This window comes from Lampetra planeri, unplaced genomic scaffold (assembly GCF_965212315.1).
Source record: "Lampetra planeri unplaced genomic scaffold, kcLamPlan1.2.h2 scaffold_1251, whole genome shotgun sequence".
NCBI classification, from domain to species: Eukaryota; Metazoa; Chordata; class Hyperoartia; order Petromyzontiformes; family Petromyzontidae; genus Lampetra; species Lampetra planeri.
This window is the reverse complement of record NW_027613967.1, coordinates 1-24561: the sequence shown is the minus strand read 5'-3', so window position 1 is coordinate 24561 and position 24561 is coordinate 1. Positions and strand designations below refer to the sequence as shown.

The 24561-nt window shown below is 44.6% G+C and overlaps 1 protein-coding gene and 2 non-coding genes across 3 annotated transcripts; all 3 read left to right on the top strand.

Moving 5' to 3' along the window:
• Positions 1 to 207: 207 nt before the first annotated feature.
• LOC144738995 (U2 spliceosomal RNA) lies at positions 208 to 401 on the top strand. Its single transcript, XR_013589337.1, has one exon. It is a non-coding gene; the product is annotated as a U2 spliceosomal RNA (small nuclear RNA).
• A 1217-nt stretch (positions 402 to 1618) lies between these two features.
• On the top strand, positions 1619 to 1786 carry LOC144738994 (U1 spliceosomal RNA). Its single transcript, XR_013589336.1, has one exon. It is a non-coding gene; the product is annotated as a U1 spliceosomal RNA (small nuclear RNA).
• Positions 1787 to 3260: 1474 nt separating this feature from the next.
• On the top strand, positions 3261 to 23130 carry LOC144738993 (mitochondrial intermediate peptidase-like; the record flags this gene model as incomplete). The annotated part of the gene is given in 23 exon segments (XM_078622006.1): positions 3261 to 3601; positions 5215 to 5325; positions 5400 to 5489; positions 5491 to 5574; positions 6633 to 6650; positions 6652 to 6722; positions 6833 to 6919; positions 7485 to 7548; positions 7622 to 7804; positions 8459 to 8615; positions 8721 to 8769; positions 9191 to 9227; positions 9229 to 9252; positions 9427 to 9479; positions 10273 to 10426; positions 11963 to 12040; positions 12118 to 12320; positions 12398 to 12512; positions 12644 to 12718; positions 13002 to 13118; positions 15935 to 16058; positions 16487 to 16558; positions 23030 to 23130. Coding segments are annotated over 23 exon segments (2408 nt in total), but the record flags the coding sequence as incomplete, so codon positions are not given.
• Positions 23131 to 24561: the final 1431 nt, after the last annotated feature.

Here is a 24561-nt window from a genome sequence, read left to right as displayed (position 1 = left end):
TAGCGATCCAGCGTTTAACGTTAACGTTGCGAGAACGTGAAATTATCTCTTATTTCCTCCGTGTTTATCATGTGAAAGTATCATCGCTGTCTGGTGGTGTCGGTGTGTGTGTGTGTGTGTGTGTTCGTTGTGTTATCGGTGTTGAAAACCGTCACTCACGTTGAGTCTTGCTGTCATGGGTTCCACCCTCTCCGAGCATGTTGTGTTATCGCTTCTCGGCCTTTTGGCTAAGATCAAGTGTAGTATCTGTTCTTATCAGTTTAATATCTGATACGTCCCCTATCCGGGGGACCATATATTAAATTGATTTTTGGAACTGGGAGATGGAATAGCGGGCTTGCTCCGTCCACCTCCACGCATCGACCTGGTATTGCAGTACCTCCAGGAACGGTGCACCCCCCTCTCTATGTTAATGGAAAAATCATGTGAACACTGGTGTGTCATAGAAACATCAGTGACTATGTACCGCGTTGTATCGTTGGTATCTTGACATGGTTATTTCAAAAGTCACTTTATAGCTGTTTTATATAGGCACCTCTTATTAAATTAGAATCTTCTCAAAGTTGTTTCTTTCCAGCAGATCAGATAATGAAGATAAACATCGTTATACGTAGATTTGTAGAGTGCCATCTACAGGTTGACAACCTGGTTATTACATCTTAATTAACTTTCCAATGCATTTGTTGGTATCTGACGTAGTTTAGTGGGAACTAACATCACCACCAGCGAGTCACCCCTAAAACCCCTCGTGCTCCCCGTTAACTGCTTCAAATCGGCGTCATACCCATAGCCGTTACCGTGACGTCGTCGTGAACCCTTCGAACTTGTCACTCTGTTTCGTCACGGTTAGGGGTTAGGGGCGCAAGGGGGACTCGTCCCCTCGCTTCCGGCTTTTCCGGTCAAAGCTGATTTTCATCATTTGGACTGTTTATATGTCATTTCATTAAATTTTACAAAATAATTAATGCGGAAAATAACACGTTAGATTCAGAATATGCGGTCAGTTTATCCAGATATCACCTATTTGGAAATTTGTTCCGACGGTTGTCGGAGATGAGAAGAGTCACAGATGAAGCCCCTGGTCAGTAGCAGCTAGCGGCCGGAATACCGACGTGTGGCCGGGTCAACTTACGTCGTCATCCCGGGGGAGAGAGTGATCCGACGGATCCGTCAGAGGCTGAGTCCCTATTTGACTGACAGCGACTGGAGCGTTTTTCAAGTTTCGTTGATCTAGAGACGTTACTGATCCTCAGCAACTTTGTCTTTGTTAAAAACGATTAATGTTGTGTTTGGCTTCTTCTGTCATTCTGCGATTTTTGTCCCCAACGAGCAGCGGGAGCTGCGGAGCCTCTCCCCCCATCACGATGACTCACACTCACAGGCGGTCACAGTGCACGGGCTGGAAATGAATCGCGCATAGATCGGGCAATACATAATTTGACACATTTTCTGATGAGCTTCCCCTCTTTGAAAGACCAGCAGCCGCCACTCGGTTTTATGGTTGCAGATCAGCGTTCGTCTCAGACCTACAAAAGTGCCTGATGGGATACTAGGGCAGCACCACAAGTGTGTGTGCTGTGAGTGTGAGTGATTTCACTGTGTGTGTGTTGTACAATTCATACTTACCTGGTAGGGGAGATACCATGATCAAGAAGGTGGTTCACCCAGGGGTGAGGCTCAACCATTGCACTTCGGCTGTGCTGACCCCCTGCGAATTCGCCCAAATGTGGGAATCTCGACTGCATAATTTCTGGTAGTGGGGGACTGCGTTCGGCGCTCTCCCCTGATCTGGTTGTTAAAGGAAAGAGTTTGGAGTTGAGTGTTGTACTGTTTTTCTGTCGTACCTCGTATGCAGTTCTACTTACTATAAACATGCATGACACGTTGTGGAGTGATTGGTCCCTTCATTCGACATCTCAGGCATGACATCGTATAATTACAGATGATTTAATGTAGTTAGTATATTTATCCACTTAGTTCTTCATCTCTTGCACTATTTAAATGACAGGTAGCACTAGTTTAGTTAATGTACTATTTGTACTTTTTTGTACTGTTTGATTTGAGAGGACTGTAATTTCATCTACTGTATGCTGTATATTACACATATACAGTATATTTGACAATAAAGTGGACTTTGACTTTGATCAGTGGGAGTGGGTAGTGACATTTTTTCAGTGCCCAGTTCAGAGGTTTTGGGTCTATGCAGATCCTTAGCTTGACATTTGGTTTCCTCACTGTGATGTGCTGTACTTATTCTTCACTATGCTATCAGAATCAGAATCAGAATCTATAGACAACTTAAGCTTCAGGTAGGGCTGGGCCATATGGACCAAAAGTCACACCTCGATATATATATCAGCTCAATGGCGATGTACAATGCATATCTCAAATTTGGTTTTGCATGAAAGTGATGTGAGCAGTTGCAAAATCATATCTGTAACAGATCCAGTCTGATAAATAATAAACAGTTTTCTTCACCTGGTTCATGAGTAAATGGTCAGCATAATAAAATGTAAACATAAATACTGTAATACTGAAGTACCTTTTTAAATTAATAAAGTACATTTAAATACAAATATTTTACTTAAAAAATTAAAATAAAGTACACCAATCTTTTAATGAAATATATTCATATGAAAAAAGTACAGTCACAACATTTCAACTTTTTTGCGTTTCCACTGGTGATAGATCCTTGTACTGGTATTTTTTTAATTAGTTTGAGGTTCCTAGCGGGCTAAGCCGGTAGTAAATGTGATGTTGGTGAGAAAAAGGCCTTTGATTGGTCACAACAGAGTACCGGCCTCTGATTGGTCATTACAGACAAACGGACCATCCCAAGGGCTACCTTCACATAGGAGTCAACCGACGGGTCTACCAGCGATTCTGATCCAGTTCTTTATTCTTTGTCACATTCTCATTTATCATGGCTGATGTGTTAAAAAACACACGGTGGTCCATTCATGAAGGACAGATGGTTCTGTGTTTTTTGGTCTGTTAGAATGTTAACAGAACAGAGAGCTCCAGTACAGCAGCTGACTGTAGCGGATCACGGCGTATGAACTCTATATCCATATATGCTATAGAGTCAAATTCCATAGCTCTTAAATCTTTATCTTAAATCTTTATCTTTAAAAATATATTGATATATTAAAAAGATCAATAAATCGTCCAGCCCTAGCCCCTCCTGTACTGTCTCTACACCTACGACTGCTCGACCCACAACAATAACCTTTTTGTCAAGTTTGCTGACGATACCACAGTGGTGGGACTCATCTTGAGGAGAGATGGGGTTCAGAGAATAACCTTGGGTCTGAACACCTTGAAAACCAAGGAGATCATTGTCGACTTCAGGAAGCACAGCACCCACCAAGCCGCCCTTCACATTAACAATGAGTGTGTGAAGAGGGTCCACACGTTCCAGTTTCTCTGCGTCCTCATCTCCAACAACATCTCCTGGACAGAAAACACCACAGCAGTCATCAAGAAGACTCAGCAGCTGCTACACTTCCTTAGAGTCCTCAGAAAGCACAATATGGACTCCAAGCTGCTGCTGACCTTCTACCGTTTCTCCATCAAGAGCCTGCTGACATACTATATCACAGTATGGTACGGCAGCTGCACCGTGGCAGACAGGAAAAGGCTCCAGAAAGTAGTAAAGACAGTTCAAAAGCTGCCCTCTCCCCTCCCCGGTGGATGTTTACACCTCCCTCTGTCTCAGCACAGCCAGGAAGGAGCAAGGGAGCTCCCAACCTGCCTTTTGTACCGTTTGACCTGCTGCCCTCAGGGATGTGCTGTGGGTGCATCAGAACCAAAACAGGTTCAACAGCTTCTTTCCAAAGGCCATAACATCCCTGAATTCCCACATGCACTGACTGTACAGTGCACCCCTCCCTAACCCCCAGCCTATCTCTGTACAACACCCTTAATGTGCAATATCCCTTCAGATGTGAACCCAGGGAATATTCTTGTTCTTGTACATTGTAAATAGTACATACGCATTTGCAGAACTGTGCCCCTTAACTCCAGTTGTATATTCTTGTATATTGAATATTCAACACTGTTTGCACTGATACTGGAGCTGCTCTGAATCTCATTATACAGACGTTTGGTGACAACAAAGGCATTCTAATCTATTCATTTATGCTCCCACATATAAACACAGCTTAAGCTGAATAAGTGCTATACAAGAACTTCAAGATGACATACAAAATACAAAAATACAACACAAATGTGTGTCATCAGTAACTGATATGGGACAACGGACAGTATAGTATTCAGACCCCCCTTAAATTCAGCCATTGCACTTTGGTCGCTTGATTAAAAACCAGAAAATTAAACTTGTAATGTGAAAATTAAAAGTACAAGTTATGCCTAAATGAGGGCAATACATAGAAAAATTAGGCTACTAGCAGTCTAAAACCTAAAATGACTGAATTACATCAACTAACTGCACACAGCAGACAGGTGTATTTAACATTAAATGTAAGATGTTGAGGCCAATAAGATCCAAATGTGTACACTATATATAGTTTATTGTGGCAAAGGGTTTCATGTTAAAGATCATTTTTTAATGTATTTCATATTTTTTTTTAATTTTTATTTTCTATTTATTATTTTGGGTTTTGGGCTTTTATTGTGAAATCGTGCAACGTCGCTTATCTATGACGATGACTTACGTCCGTTATATGGGGTTATTCGATAGTGTGCCGCACTTTCCGAGTCATTTTCTTCGGGTTTTTTTTTAGATCGCTATAACGTAGTGTTTAAAACCCCAACAGAAAGCAGTGCATTATTTCCTAAACGAAGCACATTTCACACAATTTGCTCTGATGATGAGTATCTTAAATGTAAATTTATATATTTCGGTTTTTCACGAAAATACCGACTCGAGCAGCAAGATAGATTGACTTTGATAAACATCCTATGAGCTAACATGTGATTTGTTGTGGTTAACATGTTAACAGGAACGCACCTCAAATGACAGAAAAGGTTTGGAACTCTAGTGAAGAAGTAGTATCCGAATATAACAAATAGAACACTTGTTGTTGTTTGTTTGTTTTTTACTCGTCAGTCCATAACACTCGCGTTAGTAAGCTAATATTCAAGCTAGCTAGTTTAGCATGTCCTCCGTCACACTCTGCCAGCCTCAGTAACAGTCAAACCACGGGGGCGTTTGCAATGTCTGCGTATAAAACGTTGTTGTACTGTGCGAAGCACCGAAGCTTGTGGACGTCTCTTCGGAGAAATGTCACAACATGGTCGCCTGTTGGAGCTGCTTTCAACACCAAACCTCAGAAAAGACAGGGGCTCTGGGATAACAACGTGGTATGTGTGTGCTGTGATGACGCCGTGTGTGGATTCTCAGGCCGTGTGAGTCCAAGTCTGTCCTCTGCTTTCAGGGTTTGTTTGGAGTGTCAGAGCTGAGCTGTCCTGCAGGTTTCCAGGTGGCCACACAGGCAGCGCTGCGCAAAACCCATCTGCTGCTGGAGAAAAGCCTGTTCCTGCCCTCCAGGGGTTGAAACGGTCTCAGCTTTTGACCAGCTGTCAGATGGTCTGTGCAAAGTGGCCGATCTGGTAAGTGTCGTTTAACTTGACCAACCACAAGCTACCCAGCTGCTGTGGTAGTTGGTTCCAAGTTATTGTCGATGACACTAATGGAAGGAGCAATTTGAGGAGCTGATACAGCTGCATGCTTTATATTGTTTTTTGGAGATGCATGCAAGGGGACAACATACAAAAATCAAAACAATATTGCAGCTGATAAGAAATAGAATAAGTGCTTTACAAGAAAATGATTAAGAGACATTAAAATAAGATGAAATGATTAAAAGACATTAAAAATAGTATAAAAGAGGAAAATAAAAATACGGTAATTGAAATTCACATGTCACAGCAGCCAAAGAACAAAGGTTAAAAAGAATTACTAGCAAATGTTAAGAGAATTTAACTAAAGGAAATGGTAAAATATTCAGATGCAAATGTCTTTTTTTTTATATAAATAAAGAGTATGAATACAGCGTATGTGCAGTTGCATCGAGCAGTGTTAAATAGACCCAGAATATCTACAGTGTACAGTGTTTCTGTCACGTAGAGGTGACCTAATGTGGAGTTCTAATGTGAAAGATTTCCTAAACTATATCATGTTTTTACAAAAAGTTTCAAGAAATATCAGATATTGGTTTCAGACACAGCGGTTTGTCCACTCACTATCTCCCAGTTTTAAACGTTCACATGGGACAAATGGTCACAAATATTTCAGAGGACTGTTCTCCTTGAGCTCATATAATATCAAGGTTTTATTCGACAGTCAGATCATATGTAATGAAGCTAGCAAAGTCCCTGACAGTCAGCGCAGCCTGTTGGGTTTGTGTTAACCATAGGTGGACTAATGAGTGGCTCATGTTATTGCTGATTGTGAAATTCTGTTCCAGTCGCCTAGGTGACGGCTGGTATTAATATCATGATCATGTAGTTAAAGACCCATATGACCAAATGACAAAAGAAGCATTCTTTTGTCATTTGTGTGAGCCTCCGAACGTATTGTATTTGTAACCAGAATGGTTAAAACCTGTTTAAATCCAGTAGTGCTGCTGTGATTTATTGCTTACTTCACTCATCCCACTCATCTATAGGCAGACTTTGTAAAAGTGGGCCCATCCTGATCCAGCGTTCCGTGAGGCTGCAGAGAAGACCTGCATAGAGATCGGCACAGTGGTGGAGAAGTAAGAAGCAGCAGCCATTTCCAGATTCTGTCTGTGTCTGTGTCTGTGTGTGTTTGTGTGTGTGTGTGTGTGTGGTGTGTGGTGTGTAAAAATCCTGCTGGCTGTTCCAGACTCAACACCAATGTAGAGCTGTGCCAAAGCCTGAAGACTTTGCTGAACAGACCAGACATGGTGGCTCAGCTGGACCCTGATACGAGGTACTTTAACTGTGAATGCTCTGTGCTCTTTTCAGAGCCACTCACAAACATTCCATTGGTCAGGAGATCTGTGACAGTCTTTTCATGTCTCAGATCATTTTCACATGAAGGAGAGTTTGACTTTCCCCCGGAATGAGTATTGTATTCTGCTTGTATTATTCCAGTGCCCTCTAAAATAACATGTTACACACAGTTTTAATATTGTCGTCAGCCACCTACTGATTACACCTTTGATTATTTTCATCACTTGTGCACATGCAAGCTTGGACGATAGAAACATATACATTCAGTTGGTGGACTAGTCCCATCACCTGCAAGATGACAAGGAAATGGCTGTCAAATGGAAACATGGTCATTGTAGTTAGATAATTTCCACTGCAAACTCTCAGCAAATGGTCTGCGTGCAGGAAGTTAAGTAATATCATACCTGAGAAATGAGAATTGACCACATGTTTGTGTCTCTCCCAGTTTTTCCTACAATCTGCGTCCTGTCATTAGGATGTCAGATCCCTGATCCCTGATGTAGTATCGGCCAGTGCTGATTGATTTGTTTCTGTCTGCGCAGGAGAGTAGCAGAGTTGTTCATGTTTGACTTTGAAATCAGTGGGATTCATCTGGATGACGAATTGGTGAGATGGTCGTCACACGTCCCGTCACGTCCTGTGCCTGTGGTTCCCTCAACTTGTCCTTTCCTCCCCCCAGAGGAAGGAAGCGGTTGCTCTTCATGTGAAGCTGTTGGATCTGAACAACGAGTTTCTCGCCGGCTCTCACATGCCGAACAGAATTGCCAAGTCCGCGATCCCCGAACATCTGCAGCTGCATTTCGCCAGCGAGGGAAGCTTCATCCAAGTCGGAGGATTTCATGCTGATTCTTCTGATGATTTGGTACAGTACCTACTGTCTTTGGTGTACAGCATGTTGGCCAGTGGGTGGCGCAAGTGCCATATGACAAAAATGCCAACTTTCAGGGCAGGTTGGAAATCATTGGTGACACTTCCTGTTAGCTGTTATAAGACAGAAAATACTGTACAGATTCAATACTGAGGTATTGCTTGTAGCATCTTGTGAAAAATCGGCCAGAATTTGGGAATAATTTCAATGTAAGAATAATTATTAAAAGATCAAATAATAATTTCAGTTTGTGAATATTGAGATTAAAATCAGATACTGCTATATTTTTATTTTTTAACAATTTTTTCTACACTTTTCATTCATCGCAGTGGAGATTGAAATAATGAATCAGACGCTATAGTAACACTACTTTCTGCTGGTTCTATCTAATATACTGATATTACACCATTTTATGTAGCACAAGTTTCTTGTGTTCACCTTAAATACTGATATTACACAAAAATACAAATGTCATTTAAAGTACCTCCTCAGGCCTTTGTTCTCCTCTTTTGAAGGACCATCCGGAATAATTAAAAGTGAACGGCACCAGTGTTTGATAACTTTCGATAACTTACAAAGTAGCTGTTGTTTTGTGATTGTGATGTTCTAACCGTTTTGTCTTGTTTTATCACTTTTTTTGACTTGTAGGTGAGAGAAATCGCATACAGGATTTACCTCTACCCAAATGCAGATCTGATGGAGTGTCTGGAGGAGCTGCTGAGATGCAGATACAAACTGGCCAAACTGGTGGGATATGAATCGTACGGCCACAGAGCCCTGAAGGGAACCATGGCCAAGACACCAGGTCACTTTATCCCAGGAGGGCAGAAGCAGCACTGCACCAAATAAAGCAGCTGGAAAATGATTATTCCTGCTTTGACATCCTTTTTGTTTTTATTGCCCTTCGCAGAGACGGTGATGAGCTTTCTTCAGCTGTTAACAGACAAGTTGTCAGACAGGTACAGTCACATCTGAGAAGACAAAACTCATTAAAAAGTTTGGCAATGCGCTTTGCTGCTGTCACGCTTGCCTGTTGTATGTGTTGGCATCTGTCAACCTCCAAACGATCTATTTTTGATACTATTAACATGTGGACACTGATTTCTTATAAGGCAGACGAGTGACGTGTTATTTAAGCTGTAAATTCACAGATGTCTTTTTGTGTGGTGTTTGCATGATTTTAGAAACGGTTCAGGTGGTGTGTGTGTGTGTGGTGTGTGTGGTGTGTGTGAGTGAGTGAGGGTGTTTCCCTGCCTTCAGTCAAAGGCATGCTGGGATTGGCTCTGGCCTCCTGTTGACCCCACATATGCACATGTGGGCAAAGACTGGAATGAAACACTGTGGTTCCTGACTTGTTGTTGTGTTCTTCTCACGTCACAGGACAGCAAACGACTATAAGATGATGAGGGACATGAAGAAAAAAAGTCAACCCACGTAATTCTGTAAGTTTGTTTGATCAGGGTTTGTTTGTTTTTGGTCTGCAATACAATTCAGCAAATAATCCTACTTCAGATGGCTCGTGACATGTTTTGATTAGATGTCAAACCTAACACAGATGTAATTTTATTTGTGTTCCTGACTCATGTAGAAGGCATGTCTCTTGTGTTCTGATCCAGGAGCTCATGCCGTGGGATCATCCATACCTCAGTGGTGTCCTGCGTGCAGAAAGGTGACATATACAGTGAATGATAATATATTTGGGGCACTTCCTCCCTCATGGTGATTTGTTCTCCATCAGGGGAGCGTTCCTTCAGCCTGTATTCTTTTAAAGCTGTCATCATGTGTTTTCAATAACTGGATGAGTTTGTGGCCGAGCGACCCCCCAGGCCAAACATTCTGTAATCGAGGGTTTTAGTATTTCAGCCATGACAATCTGTTTGATGGACATGTCCATGAGCCTATTCTTGACTCGTGTCACAAATCTCTCATCTCTCCAGTCTCAGTCTTTATCGGAAGAAGTCTGTTTGTCTGCAGTCAGTCATTTTGGGCTCTGTGAGCGTTAGCATGAGGTTGCTAAAGAAAAGCTGGATTACTGGTGATTGCAATTTGTGTCAAAAAGCTATTTCGTCAGTGACGCTCCCGGTCTGTCCTAAGATGGTAATCTCCATCCCGATCTTCTTCGTCTGCTCCTCCATCGTAGGTTGGGTTGTGTGCATGTGTGTGAACAAATATTGAACAGGTAGATGATCACCAGTCCTGTCATTGGCACAATTAGATATCTGAGATCTTTTAATTGTTGGGTCTCATAATGCAGGTGGCACTTGTCTAATGCCTGGAAACATTGAACATGTCAATGTTTGGATGACTGCAGTAGTCTGAAAAATATATATTTTGGTACCTAAGGAACCAGATCCATGTATCTGGTTACTTAGACTTTTAAGCATTTGTCTGATAGTTAGGAAAGAACGATAAATAAGAGATTGTAGATTCAAAATGCTGACGGCCTGTTTTGGTCATGGCAGGTACAACATAGAGCCCAGTCTCTACAGTCCCTACTTTTCTCTGGGAGCCTGTATGGAGGGTTTGAACAACCTCTTCTCTCAGCTGTACGGCGTCTCCCTCATGTCTGAACACCCCAGCGCTGGAGAGGTCTGGAACGACGATGTCCGCAAACTGGTAACTCCTCATCCTTGTGTGTGTGTTTGTAACACTGAATTCCACTGGTGAACACACTGAGGAAAGCCTCAGTTACAGTGACAAGCAGTACAGAGATTAAAAACCAAACCAAAATACAAACCAAAATACAGAAAGAAAAACAAGAGACACAAACCAGATCAGGTCAGAAAAAATGCAAGCAGAGGACCGACACATCCAGCCCCCCAGGAAAGTATTCAAGAAAACTGACATAGTCAAAATTATTAGCCATATTATTATTAGCCCCCCCCCCCTCAATTTACATGATCTGGAACAACAATTTGCACACAGGAAGTATGACTTAAAGTCCCTCAGGACACATGTGCCAACAGAAACTACCAGCAGATGTTGTTGTCAGTTGTGGATCAGAGAGGCTCCACTACCGACCAGTAGCTGTCAGAGGACACATCACTGGAGCGTTATAAGTCAGAAGGGATCCACTGGAACCCCTGTGACTGAACTGTCTTCAAATGAAAATACAAATAAATACTTAGACACACATACACACAGAAAATGTAGATGTTGTCTTTGTTTTTCTGGACACGCTTGTTTTTCTTGGCCCATGTCACTGGAGGGATCAGGGTTTTATTGGATTTTATAGGGTGACTGATCATTTTGACCGTAGCTGTATGAGCCAGTGCTGAAAAGTGTGTGTGTGTGTGTGTGTGTGTGTGTGTGTGTGTGTGTGTGTGTGTGTGTGTGTGTGTGTGTGTGTGTGTGTGTGTGTGTGTGTGTGTGTGTGTGTGTGTGTGTGTGTGTGTGTGTGTGTGTGTGTGTGTGTGTGTGTGTGTGTGTGTGTGCACCATGACCTCAACTGTCAACAGTCCACATAAACAAAGACATCATCTCCATAAGGTCAAACATTTTGATTGGTCTGATGAACTGAAATCCAACGGTCCAATGATCAGTCCTGGCAACTACTAGTCAGTAGCGCAGCCTTTCTGATCCACAACTGACAACAACCTCTGCTGGTAGTTTCTGACTCATGAGACCCATAGATCAGAAGAAAAGATTTGGAAAAGACTCTAAAACTATCACGTCTAGAGACGTTTTCAGTGAATCTTAGAATATACGTAGATTCTGTTAGTTAGAACACGTCTGTTGGTTCTTGGTTGTGTTACCAACCCCCACCGATCAGCTGCAATACCTGACGTGCTGAAAAACAGTCGACTCCCCTGGTACATATCTGGCAAATGTCCTCAGTGAATGAAGGGATGAAGGTGGATTGGAAGTGGCCGCTGCAGATGGATCAGGATTCAGTGATGGCCGCAGTCAGTCCACAGTCAATCAGCCTTGTCCTGCTCTGTCCTCTGTTCCACATGTACCCTCCTCTCCTTGAAATCGACACCTCTGGGCTGTATGTTGGAGAACAATTCAAAAGATCCTAGGGGGCTGATCATTTTGACCGGAACTGTAATTGGTGGTTCCTGATTTGAAATGCGGCGATGTGGGCCATGAGCAGATGAGCAGAGACCTCCTTTGGATGTTGGCTGATGTTTAATGTGTTTGTGTTTGCAGGCTGTTGTTCATGAAACAGAGGGGTTACTAGGATATATCTACTGTGACTTCTTCCAGCGCCCAGATAAACCTCATCAGGTGAGACGACACACTCGTCATCTCCTTTACACGTCACTCGTTGTGGAGGCGCGCTGACATCTCCTCCTGTCTCACAGGATTGTCACTTCACTATCCGTGGTGGCCGCTGGTGCCAGGAAACGAGCCAGTACCAGCTGCCGGTTGTAGTGCTGATGCTGAACCTACCCCACCCCACCAGAAACACCCCCACCCTGCTGACTCCGGGCATGATGGAGAACCTCTTCCATGAGATGGGTCACGCCATGCATTCCATGCTCGGCCGAACCCGCTACCAGCACGTCCACAGGTGCTTGTCATTTAAAGGGCATTCTGCTGATTTTTGTCAGAGGGTCTAAAAAATGCATGTGTCTCCTGTCCTGCAGGAACCAGATGTGCCACTGACTTTGCTGAGGTTCCCTCCATCCTCATGGAGTACTTTGCCACTGACTATCGAGTCATCAGTCAGTTTGCACGCCACTATAAAACCGGACAGGTACAAAAGAGTGAAGACGGAGTTTTTTAAATGGTTGAAGAGGAGATTTTAGGAAAGATGAAAGGAAAAAAAGAAACCCAAGACAAATTGCACACAAAGACAAGATGAAAACTGCTCTTCTGTCTTGTCAGCCTCTTCCTGAGAGTATGGTGGCTCGTCTGTGTGAGTCGAAGAAGGTGTGTGGAGCTGCAGACACACAGCTGCAGGTATCACAACAATCTGACTGCATACACATGGAGTGTCTGTGATATCTTCAACATGTTCTAATGAACCAGTTCTTTCAGGGATGAAAGATTTAACAACACTGTCTTTTTATTGGACCTGTCAAATTTGTAGCATACGTCAAATGAACGTTAACCTACATCTACAACTCGTAGAAGACTCAATAGTTCCTGTAAGATGTCCAACAGACCGACAGGTTGACAGCAGTTGAGATGAAAGTGTCCAGTTAAAGGACTGATGGATGTCTCTACTCTCCCTCCTGTTCAGATTTTCTATGCTGTCTTGGACCAGATCTACCACGGCAAACCTCACAACCGCTCCACCACAGACATCCTGCAGGAGATGCAGCAGAAATTCTACGGCTTGCCTTATACTCCAAATACTGTAGGTTGACTTGATAGGATTTCATCTGATGGTTGATTACAGCCTTCACAGTGGATGCTGATCATTTGATCTCTGGCTTTCTCTCTTTGATTCTTTCTGCTTTTGCGTTTCACTCCATCACAGAACTATTTAAGGGATTAAAGCTGTTTCTTTAAAGGCTATACTGAAATAACAGAGTAGAGGTACTCTGAATGAGCTCTCCCTGGGGGAAATATTTCAAACTCTTCCTCTCAGTCCTTTAATGAAAAAAAAGCTTTTCCCCTCACTTTTGCAGCTGTGGCCAAGTAGATGAGGCCAGGAGGGAGAAGGGAATCAGAGCCAGAGTCATAATTCAGTGTGGAATGGCCTTCATAGAGCATTTACTTTGGGCTATGATTATGTGGGGTTAACATCAGGAATAGATATTACTGAACGGTTGTATCTTTGCCCAGATTTCCACCAGCGCTCGTCTCTCCAGCGAGTGTAGTTGTGTTCTATAGTTCCTCCCTGTTCCACCACTTGAACCACACTGAGAGCTCCAACAGACACTTCACCTCTGCGTGTGCAGCCGGATCATTCCCCTCTTTGAACTCCTCTGGAACTGAAGAGGATTGTGGTGCCTCATCACTGGATCAGAGAAAGTGAAAACAGATTTGTTTAGTCTCCACTTGAGCTTTCTTCAATTCACCCTGTGCCTTGTCCTGGAAAAACACATCTGAGGATCAGTTTTCCACAGTGAAGCAAAACGAGCTCTGGAGTGGCCGGTCGGTAGAGGAGATCCGTAGATGATAAACACTGACGTGTGTCGAGGTTATAGACAGGGACCATCAGTTCCTGCTGTCCACCTATCAGCTGTGAGGAACACGGACCTCATTGGGACCCTCAGCATAAGATCGTATTCTGAAATAAAAGGCAGAAAATGTCGCTCTGCTGGCTGTGTTAACATTTCTTAAATTCCGTAACTCTTTTCTGTACAAACAAATGTTTGGTGGTGGGACAAACACCTCGAGTTAGGTTTTGAAAGAGCGTGGCTTTCATCTGACGTTGAAGAGCACCAATCCTCTGTGGGTTCTTTCTCCCTTTGTGTGCGACGATCAAAAGGATTTCTCACTGACATGTGACTTGCTTCTAGAAGTCAACATTAATCATTTGATGTTCGGAGGGAGGAAGTCTTTGTTGCACGTTTCAAGGAGGGTTTAAATCATCACACCCAAGTTCCCCAAATATCAGCATTACTACCGAATGAAATGAAAGAATCCTCACTCACTCTGGTTGAAGACTTAGACTGAACCAAAGCGGCTACATTTTTCAATGTGCTTTCCACTCATAAGTTGCCATGAGTGGACAGAATAAACTCAGTGACCTCTGTCTGAGCCACAGCCCTCTCAGGAGGGCTGTTCAGTCTTATTAAAGTGGCTTTGGCCAGGAGAGGCTCGTCAGGTCGACACTCTGGAGCTTAAGCCTCTTTAAGAGCCATGGATCACTCAGACCTGACGAGGCAGCAGCCACTATAATCTTTTAACCACAAACAGGATAGAATGTGGAAAATATGAACAACTGTAATTTTAAATCCTAAAATGAGATTTTAGACTCCTTTTTTAGATTTTCTGTTTAAAGTCTGTTTTGTGAATAGAGGCAGCTTGTTTGCTGGTTGAAGATGGTAGCTGGTCTTTATAGATATGAAGAGGAGCCCCTCAGGCAGCTACAGCGACAACAAGACAGAAGGGGCTTTTTCGTATGGAGGAATTCCCATGTTGTGTCCATTAAAGAGGAGTTGGCAGGTTGTGATTTTCCATTTTATTGTAAAGTGGTTTATTGGAGGCGATGGGATTTGTTCCACAGGATAATGACACCAATAAAGACAATGGAAGCAGCTGTAGAAGATGAAAAATTACACTGACTGGACCCCAGGTGGAGTAAACTGATTTTAGCTGCTGTTCCAACACCAAACCATTCTTTTTGTGAAAAAGAAGGTTGTTACCTAACAGGATGTACCTCTTCCGTGCTATTTGTTTGGGTCTGTGTGAACACAGGGACAACAACCGATCCTTTGAAACAACCTGGAACCACTGGTCTCCAAGGGCTTCAGATGAACCATCAATGGCTGACTGGTCCATCATACTCACTACTCACAAGAGCCAATTGTGTCCTCAAAGTCTTTTGTTGGAACTAGCATTGTGTTTGGACGGTCCAAAAGACACACAAGTGTCAAACAACATCAAAAACCTGTCGTCATCTGTGATACGATCAGCTGCTGGCAGAGTATCGTCTCTGCATGTCTGAGTTATTACAGAATTAAGTCCACAGAGATGATCGGAACCAGGAGGAACATTCATCTCCTGATGCTCTTTGATGGATGAAACTGTCCAGGTAGACGCTTATGAGGAGTCTGTTGACTGCCTGATCCATAATCAAACATTTCCAATCACCTAACTTTTTATGTTGAGTTTCTGGGCCGTGGGAGCCACTTTATGAAAGCAGATGCAAAAATAATCAGACAACTCACTCGTCTTCACACAGTATCGTCTTCACTGCGGTTCAGTCACGGAAATGAACCTTGATATTGTGTCTCATGTTTGTATGGTTCAGCTGGACTGAACATCTGCACACTCGCTCCGTCTCTCTCACCAGGAATAGTTGGCTGCTCTGATGGAAACATTTTACAAGCAGAAACATTTAAAGCGTTTCAAGTTGTGACATCCTCTCTGCCTCCAAAAAACCCATCAGCTTAAACCACAGTTTGTTTCTTGTGATCTTGATATCAGAGTCAGACATCTGCTGATGGTTGTGCTGCTTTGGAAAAGGTGTTAATGCTTTGGCTGATTTATCCTCTGCAGGCGTGGCAGCTGAGATTCAGCCATCTGATTGGTTATGGGGCCAAGTACTACTCATACCTCATGTCCCGGGCGGTGGCCTCCATGGTGTGGAAGCAGTGTTTCATCCAGGATCCTCTAAACAGGTGAGAAAGACTTCAAAAGAATACTGTCTCCGTTGGTAACATGGTTCAACTCAGTCCATGTACACACGCACGAAAACAATCCCTTTTCCCTGGCTCCATATCAGGAAAATGTACATCCACACACACCCTGCGAAAAACGCATCGACAGGCTGTAGTTCATACTCCAGACCAATAGGTGGCGCTGAAATTCACCAATCAGTGGATGGCGTTCTCTCTGCGGTGACCAATCAGAGGACGTCCTACTGTTGGAAGGACCGATCGGAGGACGTCCCTCTGTCCGTAGGGGACCGATCGGAGGACGTCCCTCTGTCCGTAGGGACCGATCGGAGGACGTCTCTCAGTGTGAAGGGACCGATCGGAGGACGTCTCTCAGTGTGAAGGGACCAATCAGAAGGACACTCCCATGTCTGTCTTTTCTTTCTGCCAGGGACATGGGGTGAACGTTACCGTCGAGAGATGCTCGCCCATGGAGGAGCCAAGGAGCCTATGCTGATGGTGGAAGGTAACACACCTTCACCTTTTCTCAACTTCACATGACCTGGAGAGCAGGGTGGTGCTGCCTCACAGCAAGAAGGTCCCGGGGTGGATTCCTGGCTCAGGGGCTCTTTCTTTCTGGAGTCTGCTCTCCCCTGCTTCTGCTTGGGTTCTCTCCGGGTACTCCGGTATCCTCCCATCCCCAAAACTGCTCGGCCAATGGTTCCTCCAAATTCCCCCTAGGTGTGAATGTGAGTGTGAATGGTGGTGTCTCTAGAACATGTTAGACCTGCAATGTCCAGGTTGTACCCTGGATCAGCTGCAGTTCCCACAGTTCTTAGTAGGACCAAGCAGAAGATGACAAACAAACATCAAACCTTCAATGAAAGTTCAATGAAACACCTGATCTGTGAACTGCCACCTGGGGTTCGAGGCCTCAGACATCCCGCCAGTCTTTTTGCATCTTCTTTTTTTATTTTTAAAGTTTTACCACGTTTAGAGAGCGGGGTCACAAGTTGGCTGTATGGTGAATGGTATTTACATATAAATGCCAATAGGAATAATTGACACACTCAGATTAGAACATAAATTGTGAATAGTCAAAGTTTAAACCATCTACTCAACTCATGTCCTGTTCTCACTCGTCAGCAGGAAAGAAACAGTCCCCATGACCCCGCCTCTTCTTCCCCGTGGTTATTAACTCATATACCTCTATATCTGTCATATTTTCAGTCCATTTTTTATAATCTGGTGTCGGTGTAGTTTTCCATAACCTGGGGATATTTCAGGCTGCTGTGACCATCTTGACCTTTATAACTGCAAAGTCAGACACTCCCATTATTTGTGTTTGGTCACCCAATGAGCATTGTGTAGGTGAGACTGGAGTCTCTATCAGGTAGTGGACCCATCCTATGGAGTCTAGAGGGGTAAAGTCGAATCTATGTATTAACTTACACTACTCACAAAAAGTCAGGGATATTCAATTTATGGAAAATGTTATGGAAACGGTCATGCCTCAGTGCTATTATATGATGAAAGTAGAGCATACAAGTAGAAACATGTATTGTTTCTTCAACCCCAACAATTCATTGAAACACTTGATGTCAACATATGAACGAGGAAGTGGACTGTTGTCATGACAAATGTCAATGAGCCGTATCTGAACATTTCCTGGTCAGTTCACCAATGAGATGTGAAGAGTTAATCATCTTGAACAGCAATTGATGGAAAAAAGTACTGAAACGTTGAATAGTTGGAGATATGCATTTAAAAGTTGAGGGAAGGTCAAATAGATGTAACTTGTAAAGGTTTGTATTACATTTTAGGTGTATTCTGGTAGATAGATAGATGGATGGATGTGACATTGTAATTAAAATGCCAGGAGAACTACTATACCAGAAAATAAAAACAATATAATAATATCCCAAACTTTTGTGAGTAGTGTATATTGGGGTAAACTTCCATCCCTCCCTGATATGTTTCCCTGAGTTTTCTACCATTGTCCTCCATTGTTCCTCCTTTACGTCACAATCCAGATCCCTCTGCTGTATAGTCTTCAAACTCCTACAGACGTCTGTATTCAGCCCGTTGAAATCCTATTTCTGCACCTTCTAAATCTGCTGACGACTGAAGGTGTCTGTCGGTTCGGCCTTCTCCAGTTCTTGTTAAATTCCCGATGGGTCACTGTCTTTTGAATCTTGCATGTCAAGACAGTTACAGTCATAGAAGGAGATTCTTGCTTTGCCTTTTAACCATGAGAGTAACGATTACCTGAGGGGGGAAACCAGAGTTTGTCATCAGACAGGAGCAGCTGTGAGTCTGTCAGCCAGGGCCTAGTTGTTCCAGATGTTTACAGCTGTGGCAGGTGGGCCAGAACTCTTGGAACTCTGCAGGTCCTATCCCCGAGACGACCCCGGTCCCGCTGCGGTAGGTCAGCTGTTTATGACCGTGATAAATGACGGCATACGAATAACATTGGACAAACGTGTCCCAACGTTGTGTAGCTTCATAAGTTAGCGTGTTCACTCATTAGATCCAACAGGACGGAGGCAATTTGTTCTGGTCTCCTGTTTTACCTCAGATCAAAACCATTCTGTGATGAGATGTAGAAATAATGTTTTTGTGCACACCTTCAGGACTGGTTCCTACATGTGTTTTTGTCAGTTTGTAGGTTATTGGGTTTTACCAGGAGCTATAACTCATGTCTCTGCAGCCTCGACAACCTCCCCCATTGCCCTCTAGTCTCTCTCCTCCCGTCCACTTCCCCTCCTCTGCTCCCATTCCCTCCTGGAGCAGTTGCTGTGGCGTGTCTGGACGGGACAACAGAAGGGAAGGTGAGAGGGGAGGAAGGGAGCGAGCAGTGATATCACGTAACATGTGGGGAGTGTACTGTAAATCTCTCCCTCAGGGTCTCCTCCTCCCACTTCCATCGGATTGTCCCTGTTATAGCTCCAGCAGGGCTGCACCCATCCTCAAATTACAGCCAACACCAGATCAGATCCTTGTTATTAGCTCTGCTGCTCAATTAACTCATGTTGAACTGACAATATTTACTTTTACGAGTCCCTTTGAAGTGAGTGATCCTGGAATTAGACGGGTCACGGCCCAGCTTGCACACAGGGATGTCTCTGGCTGTTTTTTCCAGCCGTACGTCACCGTACCACGGGAAGATAACAACGATCAAATCCAGCCATCTGGTGTCAGCCGTCCCTCCGGTTGTCATAATAAGACATGTTGTGGGGCTGGAGAAGCGTTCAGACTCCGTCACAGCAGCAGTTGGAACCTTCTCGGTGCTGTTATATTTAGGCCAGAAGACAAGGGGAAACAGAATCCAGAGCCACATAATCCTGTCAAACAAAGACTCCTGTAAACGGAGTCGCCCTCCAGCGAGTCGCTGTGGGGGCACACATGCACCTAAAGGCCAGACTTTGTATCTGCAGCAAGTCTGCAGCAATCTGACGAGTTAAATCCAGAGCAGCAGCATCAGTGAACACACACAGAGACCAGGGGCTGAGAGAGAGCGGCTGCTTTTTCCCACTGTTGGGGGGGGCACGGAGGGCTGCCGAGTCCCACGGCATGTCTGTGATTTGGTATGGTTCCGTCACAGCAGCTCAGCACATGATTTACAGCCCTTCATCACCCGCACGTCGGATTTGTCATGAAAATGTTTTGGGGGGTTTTGCCTTCCAGACTTTCTTGATTTTCAGAAAGTAACTTCATCCATCACGACTTCACATAAACCAAGTCCTGGGTCAGGTGGGGGGAAACTAAGTGGAGCTATATGAAACAAGCACTTAGAAGCAAGAAACTCAGTCTTCTTCCACACCTGCTAATTAAAGTGTGATCTATGTTAGTTCATCTTCATTTGAAGAAGTGTTGATTCTGTATCAGGACAGAAGTCCTTTTAGTTGAATAAATGAACATTCTCTGTTCTTTTCATGAAGAATTGTTTCAGAGAACGGTCGTTCCTGAACGTCGTGAGTGTACACAGGTTTGTACTGTGGGTTTATGGCGTTAGTACCTTCTGCCATGTGACAGGTTTCACTCTCTGCCGTGGTAGTCTGTGTTTTATTTCCAACAAAGGAACCGCCCAGGCACTGACTGGGGGCCTGTCCCAACTGTGGCTGGAAGGAAAAGCTTCCTGAACTTCAAAGGTGTAATTACAGAGGCATTGAGCCGCCGTTGGCCCGCAGCTTTGACAGACGACGTGTTTCAAACAGTCCTGAGCAGCAGCTCAACAGTTAGACGGAGATGCTGACTCTGAGGAACCGTAGCAGCACAGACACACACAAGGAATGGGACACAGTGAGCCAAATGCTGCATTCAGCCTACGACAGCGTCGTTCACTACTCAAGGCTCATGTAGCCGATCCCAGAGGCACCATGGAAACACACAGTTTCAGATCAGACACATTCCAGCTACAAGAGCAGGACACCGTTTGTTCTTAATTAGCATTCTACTGTGGATGTATTGAACTCGTCGCTGCAGGCAGATATTGGTGTCTCCATTTCACTGATACCACCCCACCACCACCACCGTTGTCAGTAAATAAACACCCGTCGTTGTGCCTGGATGACTTCAGTCAAGCAGGATTCAGCCTTTAGGCCTTTTTGGTTAGTTTTTGTTTGTTTGTATTTTGCAGCAGCGGACAGAACCTCTGAAACAAGGACCTCAGAGTTCCCCTCCGTTCAGGACGTTAGCGCTAGCATACTTTGGGGTACCGTCATCAGACACCGTTGAAACGGTTCCTGCAAGCTGACAAGTGTCATTACGGTAATCCCATTTGATCTGTTGCCAGAAGCCAGTGAGTCATTACCGTAATGACAGCTACTTAACTGTGAGGTACAACTTCTCAACTCTGAGGAAGCGATGGGTGTTCTGTCCTTCTCTCAGGGGGGACACCTGCCCCTTGTCTCAGTGGACACCCGGGTCAAGTCGTTACGGGACAACGTGCTGGACTGCAGGAGGAGGAATTGTTGCTCCTCGGCGTCTGCGTCCCGTCTACGAGGGCTGGAAGTGGAACGTCGTCAGTAGGACGTGACTCAGCCTTTGTTTCTTCTCTGGTTTCAGCCCAGAGCTAGAGCAGCGCCATCAAACACGCAGGCATGACGGAGCCTGTGGACCTCGTACCTGTATCCGCTGCAGCTCCTCTCAGTAAAGGACCGGTCCCTGAACACTGACACAGTGGGGTTGATATTTGTCAGTATTTGACCTTTTATTAGGACATTCTGTGTTCAGTGTGACAGTCGAGAAGGTTTTGGAACTTTATGTATGTGTATTGATGTTTATATCGATATTGACGGGTGGAATGACGGGTGGAAAAGTGATGTGTCAGTTTGGACTTAATTGTTCCTTTCTGACACACCTACTTGTAGAGAAGACGTGTCTTTTCATTCCGTGCAGCATCAGAAATGAAAACATCCCTTTCCCCCTCGGCTGCGTCGCTGTGCGTGTCCCTTTTTACAGTGTGCTGGCTGCTCCTCCTCCATGTTGGTATCTGTAAACACAGCTCCGATCAGATACTCCTCCACACTGCTGGGACTTCAAGGTTATCTTTGCATTCCAGTCCAACTTTCCCAGGGAGCCGTGCTGAGAACACACACACACACACCACTCCTCCTTGCTTTGTGTTGCTGAACGCGTCCTCGTCTGCCGTTGGATACAGTGTGACACCCTGAGCTGCTGCTGGTCGTTACTGTTTACCTGCCTAAAACACACATACACACACACACACACACACACACTGTCCATCTGTCTCTTGGTTCTAGAAGCAGAAACATCTGCTGTGTAAATCTCTTTTCCTCCTCCTCCTCCAGAAGATAGCAAGTCTGAATGTGTGAACATGAGGTCGTGACGGTCCGGTGTGTGAGCGGGTGAACTGAGCTGTGTTCTGTCACGTACGGCTCCAGACTCAGATTTAAGATCTTTGGCAGCATGAACGGTATGAAGGCTTTGAAGCCGTCCGACCTCCACAGAGGTCAGAGGAGAAACCCGAGAGCGGCTGTGTGATTTCTGCGGTGGAATCCTGGCTTTCATGTGGTTGCCGTGGTTCCCAGCGGTCCGGGGGCCTGTGGCTGTGTCACGGACCCCGTGCGGTGTCATCTTGTAGCCGAGGGGAAGGGTGCGACCGTGGGTAAGAGGAGATGATAATCCTGTGTGTGCCGCGCTCACTGCAGGCTCCGTTTGCACCGACCGCCCACACACACTCGTTTCAAACTGTGCGTGTCCGTTCATGCGTGCCTGTGCAGACGTGCCTTTGTGTAACTGTCTGTGTGTTGTAGGTGACCCATGTAGGGAAGTGTGTGTGTGTGTGTGTGGTGTGTGTGTGTGGGGGGGGGGGGGGGGGGGGGTGTTACACTGGCAGCCCCCACAAGGGGAAATGAAGTGACTTCAAAGGGGGCGCACGCACGCACGCACGCCACGCACGCACGCACACACACACACACACACACACACACACACACACACACACACACACACACACACTCACTCCCAGGACTCACCGCGACTGGTCGGTTGGTAGACGGACATGGACGGACAGACACTTGATTCATTCACTTCTCATTGTCCTGTTGTGTGTGGTGAATGTAACCTGACACCCTTTATTGGGTGACGAGGGACCGTTTGAAAATCAGAAACCGACCTGAAATAGTACAATAATCTGTACCCAGAACATTTCAAACCAACAGACCCCCCATGTGGCAGTGAGATGAATGTAGAGTTGTGTCGTCAGACACATGATGGCGTCTGACGACGCAGAATAAGAACGCAGCTAAAAACACAAACCAAATAGCTCTTGGTTTCACCTGTGACCTGTATTATTCCTAACCCAAAAGAAGATGGATGAATGAGTGAGTGGATGAATGAGGGAGTGAATGAATGAATAGCTCTTGGTTTCATAAAAAGGTCATTTGTCAATGAGGTCATCTGACCGAGGTTTGAAAGTATTGTGTGTGTGTGCGTGCGTGTGTGCGTGCGTGCGTGTGTGTGTGTCTGACAGGGATGCTGCAGAGACGTCCGACCATCGAGGACTTTGTGGACGCGCTGGTGATGGAGCTCAATCCAAACTTTGAGACCTTCATCATGGACTCTGAAAGCTGAGGGGACAGACGTGGACTCCAGCCGCTGATGATGAACACAGGAAACACTGAGTGAACTCTGGAATGTTCCACAGACGCCGTTGGTTCAGTCACATTGACTCTTGACTGTGATGCTGAAGAATGTATGAGAACGTAGGATCACTTCTGTTCAAACAGGGAAATTATTCAGGCTAGTTTGTGAATATTCTGTGTCCGCTCTCACGTCAACAGAACGTTCCAGATCAAATCAGCGTGAGGAAGAACAGTTAATTCCGTTCTTCCTGTTTGGGCTGTGAATTAATACCACTGCATCTGTTTGGTCAGGGGAGGGAGGTCGGTCCTGTCTCCTGCTCTGTGTGAGACGTTTCTGACACATTCACGTTCATGGGGGAACCTCTGGAAACCTCCAGAAACCTCCATGTGTGTCAGCAGCTTCAGCTGCCTTCAGATTCCTGTGGACCAGAGCTGACAGCGTGGAGCAGCTACGGAGGTTCAAACACGCCACTGGGGTTCCAGCAGAACGTGGATGACTGCTGGTTCTTTCAACAACTGACGCTGAAAAACTGATTCCTGCATTAATTTCAAGTCAACTGGATTATTGAAACGTTCGGTTTTACTGGTCTCACTAAAAAAAAAAAAAAACATTCAAAGGCTTCAGCTGATTCAGAACAACAACTAGGAGAGAACCCATCAGTCCAGTTGTAGCTGCTCTGCTCCATTTAGAAGGGACTTCAAAGTCTTCAACCATCTAAGTGGTCGAGGATCAAGTTCTATCAAGAACTCCCTCCAAAAGAAAAAAAGAAAAAGTCCCTCCAACACTATTTGCCCACAAACCAGTTCTTTAAAGGTTTTTGAGACAAAGCTTCTTTTTATGTCCTTTAATCGTTTCCTGCTGTTTCATCTTTAATCCTTTTATTGTCAGTCATGTGTGTATGAAAGTTGTCATACAAATAAAGTTTATTATTAATTATCCGTGTGTTTACATTGGTGATAGTAGCTGGTGTTTTTGTTCCATTCAGTGACACTCAGTGAAGCGGGTGGAGCTGACACACCTGGGGTCTGATCCAGAGAGGTTTGGTGAAAGTTCAACTTCTTTAATGCGAGAATGAGGGAAAACTACATTGTTGTCATTGTATTTGGGCATTAACTGTCAGACATCCAGTCTTACAAGACTGATAGAATTCAGTTCTTCAGTAACAATGAAAAGGAGTGAGCCACATGTTCCCCAGGTGAATCGTACAGCAAATCACCCTGTGGAATTTGAAACCTCATTTATCATGAGCGATAAAACACGTAAAGTCCAATTAAATTTGATTTCAAAGTTAAATAAACTAGCCACTGATGTTTTCAAATTCTCAATCCACTTAAACCACTGCTGCATTGCATTGTGGGAAGTGAAGGATCCTGCATGCGGTCCCTTCACGTCTTGTGTCCTTGGACTTTGTTACAATAA